Here is a 15,623-nt window from a genome sequence, read left to right as displayed (position 1 = left end):
GTGCAGTGGCTCATGCCTATAATCCCAGCACTTTGGGAGGCTGCGGTGGGCAGATCACAAGGTCAGGAGTTCGAGGCCAGCCTGGCCAACATGGTGAAACCCCATCTCTAAAAATACAAAAATTAGCTGGACACAGTGGTGCATGCCTGTAATCCCAGCTACTCAGGAAGCTTAGGCAGGAGAATCACTTCAACTCAGGAGGTGGAGGTTCCAATGAGCTGAGATCACACCATTGCACTCCAGGATGGGCAACAAGAGCAAGACTCTGTCAAAAAAAAAAAAAAAGGCCAGGTGCGGTGGCTCACACCTGTAATCCTAGCACTTTGGGAGGCCTGGGCGGGTGGATTGCCTGAGCTCAGGAATTCGAGACCAGCCTGGGCAACAACAGTGAGACCCCGTCTCTACTAAAATACAAAAAATTAGCTGGGTGTGGCAGCATGTGCCTGTAGTCCCAGCTACTCGGGAGGCTGAGGCAGGAGAATCTCCTGAACCTGGGAGGCGGAGGTTGCAGTGAGCCAAGATCACACCATTGCACTCCAGCCTGGGTAACGAGAGCGAAACTCCATTTAAAAAAAAAAAAAAAGAAAAAAAGACCATCTTATTTATACATGTTTTTCTACATTTCTCCTGTATTTCAACAGTTTTGCTTTTAAAATATGTATTTTTTGCAGCCACAATCAGGAGATGCCTTCTGGGTGTCATACTTTGACCATTTACTTTAATTTTGAATTTATTCAAAGTTTTCTTATTTATCCAATCTTTCCTCATATTCCCTTGTTTTTATGGATAAGCTTCCAATATTTCTGCCTAAACTTGTTCAAGTTCTAAACATGAGTTTCTTCATAGTAGAAAAACAGTCAAGTGTTCCCTCATTTAAGAAACTTCATTAACACTAGTATTAGGGGCCTATCAGGTATTGATACTGACAAGCTTCCATCACCAAGTTGGACTTGGGTGGTTCGGTCCTGTTCTTATGGCCTGTAAGAAGTTAGGTGAGGAGGTGCTCCAATTATTCTGTCCAATAGAATTAAGAGAAAGGGAACCAGTGGGCACAGGAAGACAGCTGGACCTCTCACTGGGATACTGCAAAGGCTAACAGCCAGTCTAGGAACTTAGTCACAGTGGGCCCTCCTTGAGCCAGTTCCACTGTTCAGAGAGCTATGCCAAGCCCCTAAAAGACCTTAAAGGCTGACAAAACATTTGACTTTTCGGTAGAATCCTATCATTAAGTATATAAACAATCCAGTATGGTGATCTTATGTTTACTTGTATCTGACTGACAAGGGGAAAAAAAGAGAAGAGTACTAATAAACTTAGCCTAGACGGTAAAATATATCAAAACAAGGGTCTATGTAAGAACAAACAGAAATCTTTGGTGTTAAAAGGTTGGAGGCAGCCGGGTGCAGTGGCTCATGCCTCTAATCCCAGCCCTTTGGGAAGCTGAGGCAGGAGGATAGCTTGAGGCCAGGAATTTGAGACCAGCCTGGGCAACATAGCAAGACTTTGTTTCTTCAGTTACTATGGCTATTCCCAACAACAAAAAGTTTGGAGTAGCTGTAATACTTATCTGGGATATATCTATTATGTAGGAATTAGTATCTATACTTTTCTTATGCCAGGCACTTAGCTGCCCCACCAAAACGTCTTTCACTGACATAATAAAGAGGCAGGATTTGAATTCAGACAGATCTGGCTCTTAAATACTAGTCCATTTGACTGCATCATGCTACCTCCCACAACTAGGATGGGAAAAGACATTGACAATTGTGAAAAGCCTGGAATGCACGAACTGATCAGTTTAAGAGGGTTCGATGCATACACCTCCTACAGTGTTATGAAACTGTCACAAATATTTAGGAGGAACTGGGTGTTTACAGACACTAGAATTAGCTTTCAAACTATGCCAAAAACATGTCGTTTAACATTCAAGTGCTCAAAATTAAATTGTACTTCTGCCCTCAAAAAACCCTAGTTGATAGCTTGGGTGTTTCTTATCATCTTTATTAGCTGGGGTTATGAAACTTAAATGGGTGATGTTGCTGAAACACTTTTCTCTAACACTTTCCCATGGGGAGTTAGAGGGAGGCTGCATGATTTGGCCAGGTTTCCTTCATCACAAATTAGGTCAACAGCCCAATCCCAAAAGAAAGCACCATTAATGAAATGACATGTTTCAAGGGCTTTCCAAAATCAGTCCACCGGGTTTTGGCAAGCTCCAGCAAGGGTGGAGAGGGGTAAGGGGCAGCCAGGCCTTAATGGCCTTCTAAACTTGGGTCCTGTATCTGACAAGGTTTCCAATGGCTCATATGAACAAAACTGACTTTGCTGTTACTGCTGTTATGCAATTAAAGAAGCCAAATGCTGAAATAAAAATCTTACTTAACAACGAGGATTTACAATAACAAAAAATTATCCTGAGCTTTTTCTTCAGTGATGATGCAGCCACAGATGAGAGAAAAAAAATCAACATTAGGAAACAGAATGTTGATTTCCTTTGTTCTAAAAATAATCAAGTAGCTTATTTTTAGCCAAAATGCAATATAGCAATGAATCAATACTTTGTGAAATGTTTAACACTGATATCCAATCTTTTAATGTTACCCTTTTAAGATTATTTCAACAAGCAAAATAAGTGTTAGCAGTTTTTACTGTTAATTGCCAAATAGGTTTAGGAATATTACGTTTCCTCCCTTGCTTACAACAAAAACAAATACAAAAATGAAAGTTATAGGTAAAGATACATTATTTATCAGTGGTTTTTTTTTTTTTTTTGAGACGGAGGCTTACTACTGTCACCAAGGCTGGAGTGCAGAGGCGCTATCTTGGCTCACTGCCACCTCCACCTCCCGAGTTCAAGCTCTTCTCCTGCCTCAGCCTCCCAAGTAGCTGGGATGACAGGCTCCCGGCACCATGCCTGTAATCCCAGCTAATTTTTTGTATTTTTACTAGAGACAGGGTTTCACCTGAGTGACAGAGACTCCATCTCAAAAAGAATAGTGTCTATCAACCTACACTGTACAGGAGGAGCCCTTGGGAATTGCATTTTTTAAAAAGACCCAAGAACTGGGTACTTTCCCAGGTGAGGCCCATGTGCAGCCATGATTGACCTTGGAATCCCATTCACCCTTGAAGTTTGGGAGGAATGAATTCTGCTTGTAGCTCCAGGAGAGATTTATGATTAAATTTAAGGTGTTTAGCCCATCTCCCTGGCCAAGGAGACTTAAGGAGACACTGGCTGAGGGTTTCTAGAAAATGTTATTCATTCTTCTGTAAAAACTGCAGCCAGGACTACTCTGGTTCATCACACCAATTCAGATGGGTTACCTTTCACCAGAGACATTAAAGGCTCCAAATTAGAAAGCCACACACAGGCATGGTGAAGTAAAGAAAAGGGTGGACTTTAATGTTTATTTACAGGATGCTGCAAGATATGAAATTCCACATAGAAATAAGAAACCTAGTCAGAGGACAAGCTTCATACAGTATGTACAGTTGGAACTGTTCAAGTATAGTTTCAGTGTAAAAAGTGCTACAATAACAAACCACATTTAAAAAGAGTTCTTAGTAGAGAAACAATAAGACAAAATACCAAACATGGTACACAACAAATGTATGCCTCAGCTACGTGATCTAAAAGGTAAAGGTCCCAGGAGCCCCATCCTGAACTTGGAAGGTGTAGCCTTCAGAGGTAGTTTCCGGCACAACGTTTTGATCTTCCTCTTCCTGGAAATATATTATAAAAAGAATGTAAGTATTTCAAGCAGCAGCCTACCTAGAAGTCTGCATTTAATCTCTAGGTCTTGATCTGCATATTATACCTTTAATCCTGTATGATATTCTAGTATTTGACATAAGGGAGGGAGGGTCTCTGAAACTTTGCCAATTCATGAGTGCCTGGGGAGTTGCAGGGACTGGGGATAAGAAATGCTACTACAGTGACAGAAACAGATTTTTTTCTTCCCCAACTGCCACTTTTCAATAGGAAAAGACTGTATTAGGCCCAGAGCATAGTGGTGGGTTTGGCCTCCTTCTCTATCACCTCCTACAATGACACCCACTAACTTACCCTCCAGATATTCTAAGATTCTCAAGGCTGTTCATTTGAAACTAATCTGGGGACTTTTAAAATCTCAGTTTAAAAAGATTTTATTACCATCAAGCCAAACTAGAGGGGCAAATAAGTACATTATGTCCTATGCACACTGATATTTTACTACATTTAACAAAGATATGAGACTTATTTTAAAAAGTATGAGGGGAAAAAAAGGCTCATGGCCTTGACTTTAGATGTTTCCAAGTTGTTATTAATATTACCATCCATTACTCACCTCTACAGAGAAATACTTCTCAATTAAGCTTAACGAAGCCTTATACACAGACTCATTTTCATGGTTTTGTAGAGCTTCAATTTTGTCTAAGCCGCCACATTCTTCAATCATTATACTAAGTTTCTCAGTTTCACCTAGTTTTTCAGCAGCCTAAAAAAGAAAATTCCAAGTTTACTGGTGTATACTCTGAATGTTTTAATGAACAAAACAACATCGATAATTTGAATATAGATACATGTCAGGCAGAAATAATCACCTAACAGTTCCTTCAACAAACCTATCACTATCACAGTCCATTTTATATTTTGTTGAAATTCAATGTGATTGGATCTATACCTGCTTTTAGCACTACTTCAACTGGAGCCAAAGATCTTACAGTCAATAGCTCTCAACCTTTTCTATGTATCAAAATCACGTGGGCAATTTTTAAAACACACTACATTCCAGTTCAACTGGTCTGCTATGGGAACAGGGGCTTATTGTTCTGTAAAAAATCCTTTATCATCACAAGGTGTAGTCAAGGTGTCAAAGGCAAAGATGGCCTATGGAGTGCTAAACTAAATGTCTGACCAGAATGTGTGTTGGTATTAAGGATTTACTGGACATACGGAATGGTATGTAGGTTAGTTTTCCTTTAAATTTTCAACTTTAAAGAGATACATAAATATCTATAGATGAAATAACAGATTTGCTTCAAAGTAACTTAGGGGATTAGATGAGGTGAAGAAGAAATACTGGCCACATATTGACAAATTATTTATACACAGTGACAAATATGCCAGCATCCATTATTGTAGGCTCAACTTTTTTTTTTTTTAGACAAGAGTTTCACTCTTGTTGCCCAAGATGGAGTGCAATGACGCAAACTCAGCTCACTGTAACTTCCGCTTCCCGGGTTCAAGCGTTTCTCCTGCCTCAGCCTCCTAAGTAGCTGGAATTACAGGCGCCTGCCACCACACCCGGCTAATTTTTTGTATTTTTAGTAGAGACAGGGTTTCACTATGTTGGCCAGGCTGGTCTCAAACTCCTGACCTCGTGCTCTGCCCACCTCAGCCTCCCAAAGTGCTGGGATTACAGGTGTGAGCCACTGTGCCCAGCCTGTAGACTCAACTTCTATATGTAAAAATCTCTAGAATCTAAAGTTGATGAGTAGGACTTACCTACCACCAATCACTATGACAAAGTGCCATATGCTGGTATGCTTGGATCAATTAGGGATACAACCAGAAGAAAAATATAAGTTATTCAAATTTTTTTTTTCTGAGATAGTTTCACTCTTCCGGCCAGGCTGGAGTGAAGTGACATGATCTTGGCTCACTGCAACCTCCACCCCTGGCCCAGGGTTCAAGCGATTCTCCTGCCTCAGCCTCCCAAGTAGCTGGGATTATAGGTGCCTGCCACCACACATGGCTAATTTTTATATTTTTAGCAGAGACGGGGTTTCAACATGTTGGCCAGGCTGGTCTCGGACTCTTGACCTCAGGTGATCCACCTACCTTGGACTCTCAAAGTGCTGTGATTACAGGCATGAGACACCATGACTGGCCAAGTCATTCAAATTTAATTTCACCAAAATTCAGTATGAAATTGGGACATTAAATCAACTAACAGATGTGATGAGTTCACATAAACGCCCGACTTCGATTCAGGTCCCATCATCCACTTGTCATCTCTTTCATCTTTGATAATGCCTGCCACATTTTTAATCAAAGGTGTGGCCCACCTAAACAGGCTTTCTGAATCTGTGGCTTACTAGTGACTAAACTTACAACAGTTGCCCTCCCCCAGGTCTAAATAGTAAACTGATTATTATCAAGTTCAAATTCAAACAAAGCCACCTTGATAGGTCTTACCTGAAAGATATTTGAAATGGCATCCAAGATAACCAGAATAATCTTGGTATCTTTTGCAGTTAAGAGGTTCATCAACGGTTCTATTATGCCACAGTGAACAAGGTACACAATCTGCTCAACTGTTCCACCACTAGTGTAGTTGGTCACGGCCCATACAGCTTCCTTTTGTGTCTTAAAATCTGCCTATTAAACATAAGGAAATGGTTTTATTTCAGAAAGTTGCAAGAATAAGTTTCCAGGAGTACTTTTTCACAAAAACAATGACTCAAAGTACCAAGGTTCTATCCAACTGTAAGTGAAAGGGGTTACTGGGTATTTTTCAGCAAAGGACTCCAAGTAGAACCCAAGATTCTTGCACGTGAAGAAGCTTATCAAGCAGAGCTTTCTATAAATACTAAAAATGACTTGATTAAATCCTAAGACTTCATTACCTTAGAGAGAACACTGACAAGGAATGGGACTAATCCATGATTCACAACTTGCTGTATCTGGTCCTGACGGCCAGCTGTGATGTTTGACATTGTCCATGTAGCTTCCTTCTGAATGTTAGTTTTGGGGTTGGTGAGCAGGCTGGGAAAGACAGCGAGCGCTCCTGCATCAATTACAACCTGAGTCTGTTCATCTGTACCAGTGACAATATTCCCTATGGCTCTTAGGGCAGGAGTCTGAAAAAAAAAAAAAAATGTTGATGCTGGTTTTTTCCCAGCACTTCAGAAATTCTGTACCCTAAAAGTTTTAACAAGAGGCCCATCATGGGTATGAAATAGGTAATATTTCAATATTAGTATCAACTGATAATGCTTTTTTTTTTTGAGAGACAGGAGTCTTGCTCTTGTCACCCAGACTGGAGTGCAATGGCACGATCTCGACTCACTGCAGCCTCTGCCTCCCGGATTCAAGCAATTCTCCTGCCTTAGCCTCCCAAGTAGTTGGGATTACAGACGCGTGCCACCACATCCAGATAATTTCTTTGTATTTTTAGTAGAGATGGGCTTTCATCATGTTGGCCAGGCTGGTCTCTAACTCCTGACCTCAGGGGATCCACCCGCCTTGGTCTCCCAAAGTGCTGGGATTATACAGGCGTGAGCCACCATACCCAGCCCTGATCATGCTTTTTATACTTATGTCCTAATCTACAAGTAAATAACTTACCACAATTGGCAATTCAGAAGCTCCTAGAAGCTTCACAAGTTGGGGCACAACTCCTGTTTTCACGACCATGTCAATTCGTTCATTCGGACCGTCAGTAAGGTAGGAAATAGCCCAGCAGGTATCTGCTAATACTTCTGGGTCATCATGATGCAGGAGCCGAACTAAGGTAGGAAGAATCTGCTCAACAGCATCTATTGGGGGTGCAGGATTCTTGTTGCGGCAAAGATTTGAAAGTGTCCAGGTAAGATTACGTAAGTAGCCACACTAGGGGGAAAAAAATAGGCAATGAGAGGTTCTGTCTTTTGAGAAGATGGGGGAAATTAGAATGAAGAAGTGAGTAACTTTATTCATGTTAGTAACTTACTGCTAAAGATGACATATCAGGAACCGCAAGGAGAGCCAACAGTGGGTCAACTGCACCATACTTAATAACCAAGTCTCGGAACACTGAGCCGTCACCTGAAAAAAAAAGCAAGATTAATTTTATTATCTTGTCCAACACCACCAACGTTCAGTGACTGATGCACCAGCAAAAACTCCCAAACATACTTAGATGCCCCTCTGCTGCCTTTGTAAAGACGACACTTTCATTCCTAATAACGGCTTGAAAGCAAGCTCAAAACTTGACGAAGTCGTTACTATTTATAAGGCCTTTCTTTGAACTCATTACGCTTAGATACATTCAGTCAAAAGAACTTCAAGTCCAAGTACCTGCAATGTTTCCTAGAGCCCAGACGGCTTGTTCACTGATGTGAGCATGGGGAGATGCCAACAGAGAGATGAATGCTGGGATGGCACCTCCATCTACCACAGCCTTGGTCTGTTCTGATGTCCCAGAAGCAATGTTAGTGAGTGCCCAAGCAGACTCAAACTGAATGGGACTACAATCAGTTCTGCCCAAGAAGGACACAAATTTTGGAATCAAACCAGCCCGGATTATGCTGTCTATGGGGGGCTGTTTTTCTCTAGAAAGTAGTTTCCTAAAGGGGAACAAAAAGAGAAATAAAAGTTGAAAGTGGTTAACAAAAGGAGTTTGTGTAAAAACCAATTTAAAATGCAATTCAACAGTTTAGAACTTCAGACAACCTTTTAAGTAAATCACTAAATGCTGAGACATTCTGGAATCTAAGAGAAGCTGAACAGATTACCTATATGGTGCTATATATGCAGTATCATTAACTACCATTTTTCCAAAAATTAATGTAGATTACCCTCCTCTCCATCCCTGCAGAAATCTACAGATCTTGTCACTTTTTAAAAAAACTTTTGACGTTCTGACAGGGTTAGACTCCCATTGTTAACTGAATTTGTTCTCCCTGATAGTTGTGGTTAAGCACATTTTTCTTTTTGAGACGGAGTCTCGCTCTGTTGCCCAGGCTGGAGTGCAGTGGCCGGATCTCAGCTCACTGCAAGCTCCACCTCCTGGGCTCAAGTGATCCTCCCACCTCAGACTCTTTAGTAGCTGGGACAACAAGTGCGCACCACCACACCCGGGTAATTTTATTTATTTTTTGAGACAGAGTCTTGCTCTGTCACCAGGCTGAAGTGCAGTAGCAAGATCTCAGCTCACTGCAACCTCCGCCTCCTGGGTTCAAGCAATTATTGTGCCTGGGTCTCCCGAGTACCTAAGATTACAGGCATGTGCCACCACACCCAACTAATAATTTTTTTTGTAGAAACGGGGTCTCACCATATTGCCCAGGCTGGTCTCAAACTCCTGGGCCCAAGTAACCCGCCCCCTAGCCTCCCAAAGGGCTGGGATTATAGGCATGAGCCACAGTGTCCAGCCTAGAACTTTTTAATGATAATTTACCATTGAAATTTGTTCTTCCGCACACTCTCAAGCTACAGAACTTATTTTTTTTTTTTTTTTTTTTTTTTTTTTTTTTTTTTTTGAGACGGAGTCTCGCTCTGTCACCCAGGCTGGAGTGCTGTGGCCAGATCTCAGCTCACTGCAAGCTCTGCCTCCCGGGTTCACGCCATTCTCCTGCCTCAGCCTCCTGAGTAGCTGGGACTACAGGTGCCCGCCACCTCACCCGGCTAGTTTTTTTTGTATTTTTTAGTAGAGACAGGGTTTCACCGTGTTAGCCAGGATGGTCTCGATCTCCTGACCTCGTGATCCGCCCGTCTCGGCCTCCCAAAGTGCTGGGATTACAGGCTTGAGCCACCGCGCCCGGCCGCAACAGAACTTATTAATCCTTTCTATCATATCATAAATATCTGTATGGTGGGAGGTAAAGGTCAAATTATACTGATCTCCTAAATGGATCTATCATTCTAAATGCATGTCTCAATCCCACTTACTATTTATTTCTTCCTTTCCCCGCCAGTGACCTGAAACATTACTTTGGTAAAAATTTTATGGGCAGGTGCAATGGCACACACCTATGATCCCAGCACTTCAGGAGGCTGAGGTGAGAGGATTGCTTGAACCCAGGCATTCGAGACCAGCCTGGGCAAAATAGCAAGGCCCCTCTCTCAAAAAAATTAATAAATAAAAAATACTATTTGGCATATGGCTGGCTGGCCTAATCTTTCCTTACACACTATCTGTCCCTTCCTGCCCCCACCCAAAAAAAAAAAAATCTAAAAACCTGAATTTCTTGGGCTACCCATGCTATTGCAGACAAGACTTACCTGGCAGCTTGAGTAGCTTGGAGCTGATTTTCCACATTGCTGCTATTTATGCCTTTGACAATGTCATCAACAGACCAATTTACAGTACCCTAGAAGAAAAGTGAAATTTTGCACATTATCATTAAGCTTAAATACAAACAATAAAATCCACACTTACTTGTGTAAACATCATTAGGCTTATAGCCAGCTACTACATATTTAACCCTACATTTAATTTTGCCTGTTAAATATTCATTATTTTATATGTAGAACAGTTTCCAAACTCGGTGTCATGACTCACTAGAGTCTCAAGTTATGGAGTATCCAAGTGTTCTGTTGCTAAAAAAGGCAGCTTTGAACCATTTAAAAAATGAACTAGAAGGCCAGGCATGGTGGCTCACACCTGTAAGCCTAGCACTTTGGAAGGCTCAGGAGGGAGGATGGTTTGAGCTCGGGTGAGACGACCTCCCCATGACAAAAAAAAAAAAAAAATCCAGGCATGGTGGTGTCTGCCTGTCGCCATACAAGACCAAAGATTATTTCTACATTAGTCTCAATAACTTGCATTCAGATATACTTTGAGGGAGAAAGACATGAAGTTATAGGCAACGTTCTGAGGATTTTCTTTTTTTGAGATGGAGTTTCACTCGTTCCCCAGGCTAGAGTGCAGTGCCACGATCTTGGCTCACCACAACCTCCGCCTCCTGGGTTCAAGCGATTCTCCTGCCTCAGCCTCCCGAGTACCTGGGATTACAGGCATGCGCCACCATGCCCAACTAATTTTTTTTGTATTTTTAGTAGAGACAGGGTTTCTCCATGTTGCTCAGGCTGGTCTTGAACTGCCAACCTCAGGTGATCCGCCCGCCTGGGCCTCCCAAAGTGCTAGGATTACAGGTGTGACCCACACCACGCCTGGCCATCTGTATATTTCCATGGTTGAATGTTGTTGCAAATATAAATGTTTTATGTTCAGCTGGGCGAAGTGGCTCACGCCTGTAATCCCAGCACTTTGGGAGGCCGAGGTGGGTAGATCACCTGAGGTCAGGAGTTCAAGACCAGATTGGGAAACATGGTGAATCCCCATGTCTACTAAAAATGCAAAAATTAGCTAGACATGGTGGTGATCCCCTGTAATCCTAGCTACTTGGGAGGTTGAGGCAGGAGGGTCACTTGAACCCAGGAGATGGAGGCTGCAGTCAGCTGGAGATCGCACCACTGCACTCCAGCCTGGGTAACAGCTCAAGACCCATCCCCCGACCCCCACCAAAAAAATATATATATATATTTATGTTGTGAATCACAGTAGAAAGGTTTGAGAACCAGTGCTACCCGTAATTTAAAAAGACAGTATCCCTGTCTCTCCAGGAGCCTGACGCCTCACAGAGGAAATGTGACAAGGAGACAAACAGCGTAAAACAAGTGGTAAATAGATGGGCTACACAACATTTACTCCCCATTTTGGGTGCAGAACCAGGTGCTAGAGAATCCTGAGAAAGAAGTGTCTTTCCTGCTAGACTAAGGAGTGCTATAAGGAGAAGATGAGCTTTGAGTATTAGTACCCTAGATATAGAACATAGGTAGTATTCAATTAAAAAAAAAAAAGATAAATGTGGAGTGCTAAAGGAAGCATAATGTGGCTGGGCGTGGTGGCTCACACCTGTAATCTCAGAACTTTGGGAGGCCAAGGCAGGCAGATCACCTGAGGTCAGGGTTCGAGACCAGCCTGACCAACATTGCGAAACCCCGTCTCTACTGGAAAAAAACAAAAATTAGCTGGGCATGGTAGCACATGCCTGTAATCCCAACTACTCCAGAGGTTGAGGCACGAGTATCGCTTGAACCCAGGAGGCAGATGTTGTGGTGAGCCAAGATGGTGCCTTGCACTCCTGCCTGGGCAACAAAGCAAGGCTTCATCTTAAGAAAAAAAAAAAAAAAAAAAAGGACGCATATTGTGAGAAAAAGATGTAGGAAAGTGCCCAGATGAAAGATAAATTTGAAAATCTAAGATAGGTCTACTTTATGGAAGGCCTTCATGGAGCAGGGATTTTTATTTTTACAGATAGGGTCTCACTGTCACCCAGCACAGAGTACATAGTGCAATCATAGCTCGCTGCAACCTCAAAATCCTGGCAAGTGATCCTTCTGTCTCAGCCCCCTGAATACCTAGGACTAAAGGCCAATGCCACCATGCCCAGCTAACTTTATTTTTTATAGAGACAAGATCTTGCTACGTTGCCTAGGCTGGGCTCAAACTCCTGGCCTCCAGTGATCCTCCCATTTCAGCTTCCCAAAGCGTTGGCATGAACAGGCATGAACCACCATGCCCAGCTGGAATATGAATTTTTTTATTTTTATTTTTTTCCTTGATTGTTGCCCAGGCTGGAGTGCAATGGGACGATCTTGGCTCACTGCAACCTCAACCTACCAGGTTCAAGCAATTTGGAGGATGGATTTTGAGGAGAGAAAACACATGTCTAAGGCAGTACTTTAGGAAAAATTTCAGGAAAATAATATATGGCACAGAAAGGAGGAAATGATAACTTAGGAGGCTACCGTAAATATTTCAGAAGGAAAGTCCTGAACAAAGCTGGTGACAAATACAAAGAAAGAGAGAATACCAAAAAAGGCAGAAATAAACCAAAAACGGGCAGGGCCTGGTGGCTCACGCCTGTAATCCCAGCACTTTGGGAGGCCAAGGCAGGCATATCACGAGGTCAGGAGTTCAAGACTAGCATGGCCAACATGGTGAAACCCTGCCTCTACTAAAAATACAAAAACAGACCGGGCAGTGGCTCACACCTGTGATCCCAGCACTTTGGGAGGCGGAGGCGGGTGGATCACGAGGTCAGGAGATCGAGACCTTCCTGGCTAACATGATGAAACCCCGTCTCTACTAAAAATACAAAAAAATTAGCTGGGCAGGGTGGTAGGTGCCTGTAGTCCCAGCTACTTGGGAGGCTGAGGCAAGAGAATGGCGTGAACCTGGGAGGTGGAGCTTGCAGTGAGCTGAGATCACACCACTGTACTCCAGCCTGGGTGACAGAGGGAAACTCAAAAAAACAAAACAAAACAAAAATACAAAAACTAGTCAAGCATGGTGGTGCGTGCCCGTAATCCCAGCTACTCAGGAGGCTGTGGCAGGAGAATTGCTTGAACCCAGGAGGCAGAGGTTGCTGTGAGCCAAGATTGTGCCACTGCACTCCAGCCTGAGCAACAAAGCAAGACCCCGTCTAGGGAAAAAAAAAAAAAAAGAATAAACCAGAAACTGGTTGGCTCTGGACACAGTGGTCAGGTCAAGGTACCCAGTTAGCAGCTAGAAATGCAGGGAAGTCTGAAGGAAGGTCAGAGCTAAAGGAAGATCCTAAATCAGCTTCAGTGGATTATGGAAGGCAGGAAAGAAGACAATTACTAATTGGGAACAGAGAAAAAGATCTTCACAGATAGTTATAACCTAAGGCTAAAAATGTTAAGTTTACTTGAATTTCTAAGAAAAGTTCCTACTGATTTTCTGGATTTCACGTAACTCATAAACCAAAATACATTTTTTACCTGGTTGTTGCGGTTTTCCTGCAGCGGAGAAGTAGCATCATCAGGAAATGAGCTTACGTTTCTCCTCTTCAGCATCTGGTCATCCTTCTTAGCTTTCCTCAGCTCCACATTGACCTCTATTCTGCGACGCCTCATTTCCTTGAGAAAAGATAACATGCCGTTTCACCTATCACATCAGTTTTTGTTGCTAAGTGAGGGTATTTTTAAAAAGATCCCTAAGTTTTCACCCCTTTCTAAATGTCCTCCCATTTAAACACCACCACAGGAAAGCAACAGAAGGTACTCACTGTACTGTCTTTTCCCTTGTTCTTGAATCTGTGAAGACGGGCAGCTGGTGTATTAGCATTCTCGTTGGTGGACATGGTTATGAGACAAAGGGAGAAAGCTAAAAGATGGGCGAGGAGAAAAATATTTCCTTTATCATTTTCCTTTGTCAATAATAGTACCAAATAAGAATTGAATTATCAAGCATCTACTGAATCCACACCTGTATACTAGAGGGGGGATCATCATGCTTTCAGCACTATGAAATAGCTTTACCCAAACGGGAACTGTCCCCCTTCCCTCTGAAGCGCTGAGACTTCCTGGAGAGGGCTGTCCATCAGAAATAGAATGCAAGCTATATAAATTGAAACTTCCTAGTAGCCATACTTTTTAAAAGGCGAAAAGAAACAAGTGAAACTAATTTCAATAATTTATTTTAACTTAACCCAACATATCCAAATAGTATTTCAACATATATATTTCAATATATAAAATAACTGACATCTTTTACATTCTTTTTCCATACTCCATCTTTGAAGTCTTTTGTGTACTTTAAGCTTACAGCGTATTTCAATTTGGACTAGCCACGTGTGTCCACCGTTTCTGACAGCCTGGCTCGATACTCCAGAGTCCCTAATAGTTAATCCAAGGCAAAGTAGGGGAACCAAGTTAACTTACAGCTAAAAATTATGTGCCAGGGCAATAAATTCAGATTCTCAGGAGGCTCGCACTACTTTACTGTCTTTACTTGGCCAAAATAGGTGCAGATTCGAAAACTAAAAAAAATTTGCTTCATCATTACATTATGGTCAACATTAAAAATGCAGTGCCGCATGTCGCATATTTGATTTGCATTTGCAGAGACTAGGAGCGAATGCACTTAATTAGGACGACATCAGCTGTGCGTCATTCAGAAGACGACAAAAGTCAAAGCCCTCCTTACAATTTGCTATCTTTGCTTTCATTACGCTCGCCTACGACTTGGTGGCACAGCCACCCCGGGGCCAAAGTGTCAGAGACAGTGCTCCCAACTGCCACCCCCAGCCCCTGCCCCTGCCCCTACGTCGGGGAAGATGCAACGAGAAAGGGGGAAGCGAGGCCAGGGCCTCCACGAGCCCTCCCGGGACATTCGCCCTCAGGCCTGGCTCGCTCCGATTCTCCCGGCCGCGACGCGTTATGGTCTCCGCTGCCGTTTGAAGAGCGTCGGCGCCCTAAACCCGCAGACCCCGCGAAACTCAGCCGCCTGGTCAATGAACCAGTCGCCCCCGAGGCCTAGACAACGCGGGAGGCTGAGCCAGGCTAGGCGTGGACCCGGGGCCTCCTTCCCCCCACCCAAAGGCGAACGCCGCCCGCGGGCAAACCGTTAGCGCTCGGGCCGAGCCGCCGCCTGAGTCTGTACCTGAGAAGCGGGCCCGGGCTTCCACGGGAGGCGATGCGGGGAATCAGCGGCTGTGGGACGGCTGCGCTCAAAGGGTCCACCTCGACTCAGCTCAAAGACCGTGTGGCTCGTGCAGCCGGCCGGCGCGATTTAAATTTCCCGGTGACTCCGCATTCCGATTGGCTGGTTCGAGCCCAAGCTGTGTGCCCATTGGTGGATTTGAAAAACACGTTGAGAGGGGAGGGAGTCATAGGGCTTAGGGGCGAGTGGGAGGGGGGAAAAAAAAAAAAAAGGAGGATGGCATCGCGAGATGAGGGAGCAGACGGGCGGTTCCCGAGCGCCTGGCCGGGCGGAGCGGGAGGACTCCACATCCCGTCAAGCAACGCGAAGGGGCGGTCCCTGGGCCGTTCGTGTTTCCACTGGGTTGAAGCGCGCATGGTCCCTGGGCGTTTTCCTGGGCGACAGCCTTAAACAAATACCGCA

The 15,623-nt window shown here is 43.6% G+C and overlaps 1 protein-coding gene across 2 annotated transcripts; it reads right to left on the bottom strand.

Annotated features, from left to right (window-relative positions):
• Window positions 1-3,377: 3,377 nt before the first annotated feature.
• LOC105469037 (karyopherin subunit alpha 2) lies at window positions 3,378-15,288 on the bottom strand. Of its 2 annotated transcripts, none has more exons than XM_011719575.2 (11): window positions 15,162-15,288; window positions 13,786-13,883; window positions 13,499-13,636; window positions 9,971-10,059; window positions 8,045-8,313; window positions 7,698-7,792; window positions 7,334-7,597; window positions 6,613-6,846; window positions 6,182-6,364; window positions 4,329-4,478; window positions 3,378-3,723 (listed from the first exon to the last, which is right to left on the bottom strand). In XM_011719575.2, exons 2-11 carry the CDS (start codon window positions 13,858-13,860, stop codon window positions 3,631-3,633), a joined length of 1,590 nt encoding a protein of 529 aa, XP_011717877.2. In that variant the 5' UTR covers window positions 13,861-13,883; window positions 15,162-15,288; the 3' UTR covers window positions 3,378-3,630. The 2 variants fall into 2 exon arrangements, with proteins under 2 accessions (XP_011717877.2, XP_011717880.2); XM_011719578.3 differs by lacking the exon at window positions 15,162-15,288 and adding an exon at window positions 14,826-14,932.
• Window positions 15,289-15,623: the final 335 nt, after the last annotated feature.

The sequence above is a fragment of the Macaca nemestrina genome, chromosome 17, assembly GCF_043159975.1.
Source record: "Macaca nemestrina isolate mMacNem1 chromosome 17, mMacNem.hap1, whole genome shotgun sequence".
Classification (NCBI taxonomy): domain Eukaryota; kingdom Metazoa; phylum Chordata; class Mammalia; order Primates; family Cercopithecidae; genus Macaca; species Macaca nemestrina.
Note: the sequence above shows the minus strand (reverse complement) of the source record. Positions and strands in the feature narration are given on the sequence as shown.

Excerpts from the sequence above, each read along its gene's own strand:
- LOC105469037 (XM_011719575.2), bottom strand. The coding sequence starts at position 13,860 with ATGTCCACCAACGAGAATGCTAATACACCAGCTGCCCGTCTTCACAGA. Across the intron at positions 10,060-13,498 it reads AGGAAAACCGCAACAACCAG|GGTACTGTAAATTGGTCTGT; the intron begins GTAAAAAATGTA and ends CTTTTCTTCTAG. Across the intron at positions 4,479-6,181 it reads CCATTTCAAATATCTTTCAG|GCTGCTGAAAAACTAGGTGA; the intron begins GTAAGACCTATC and ends TTTCTTTTTTAG.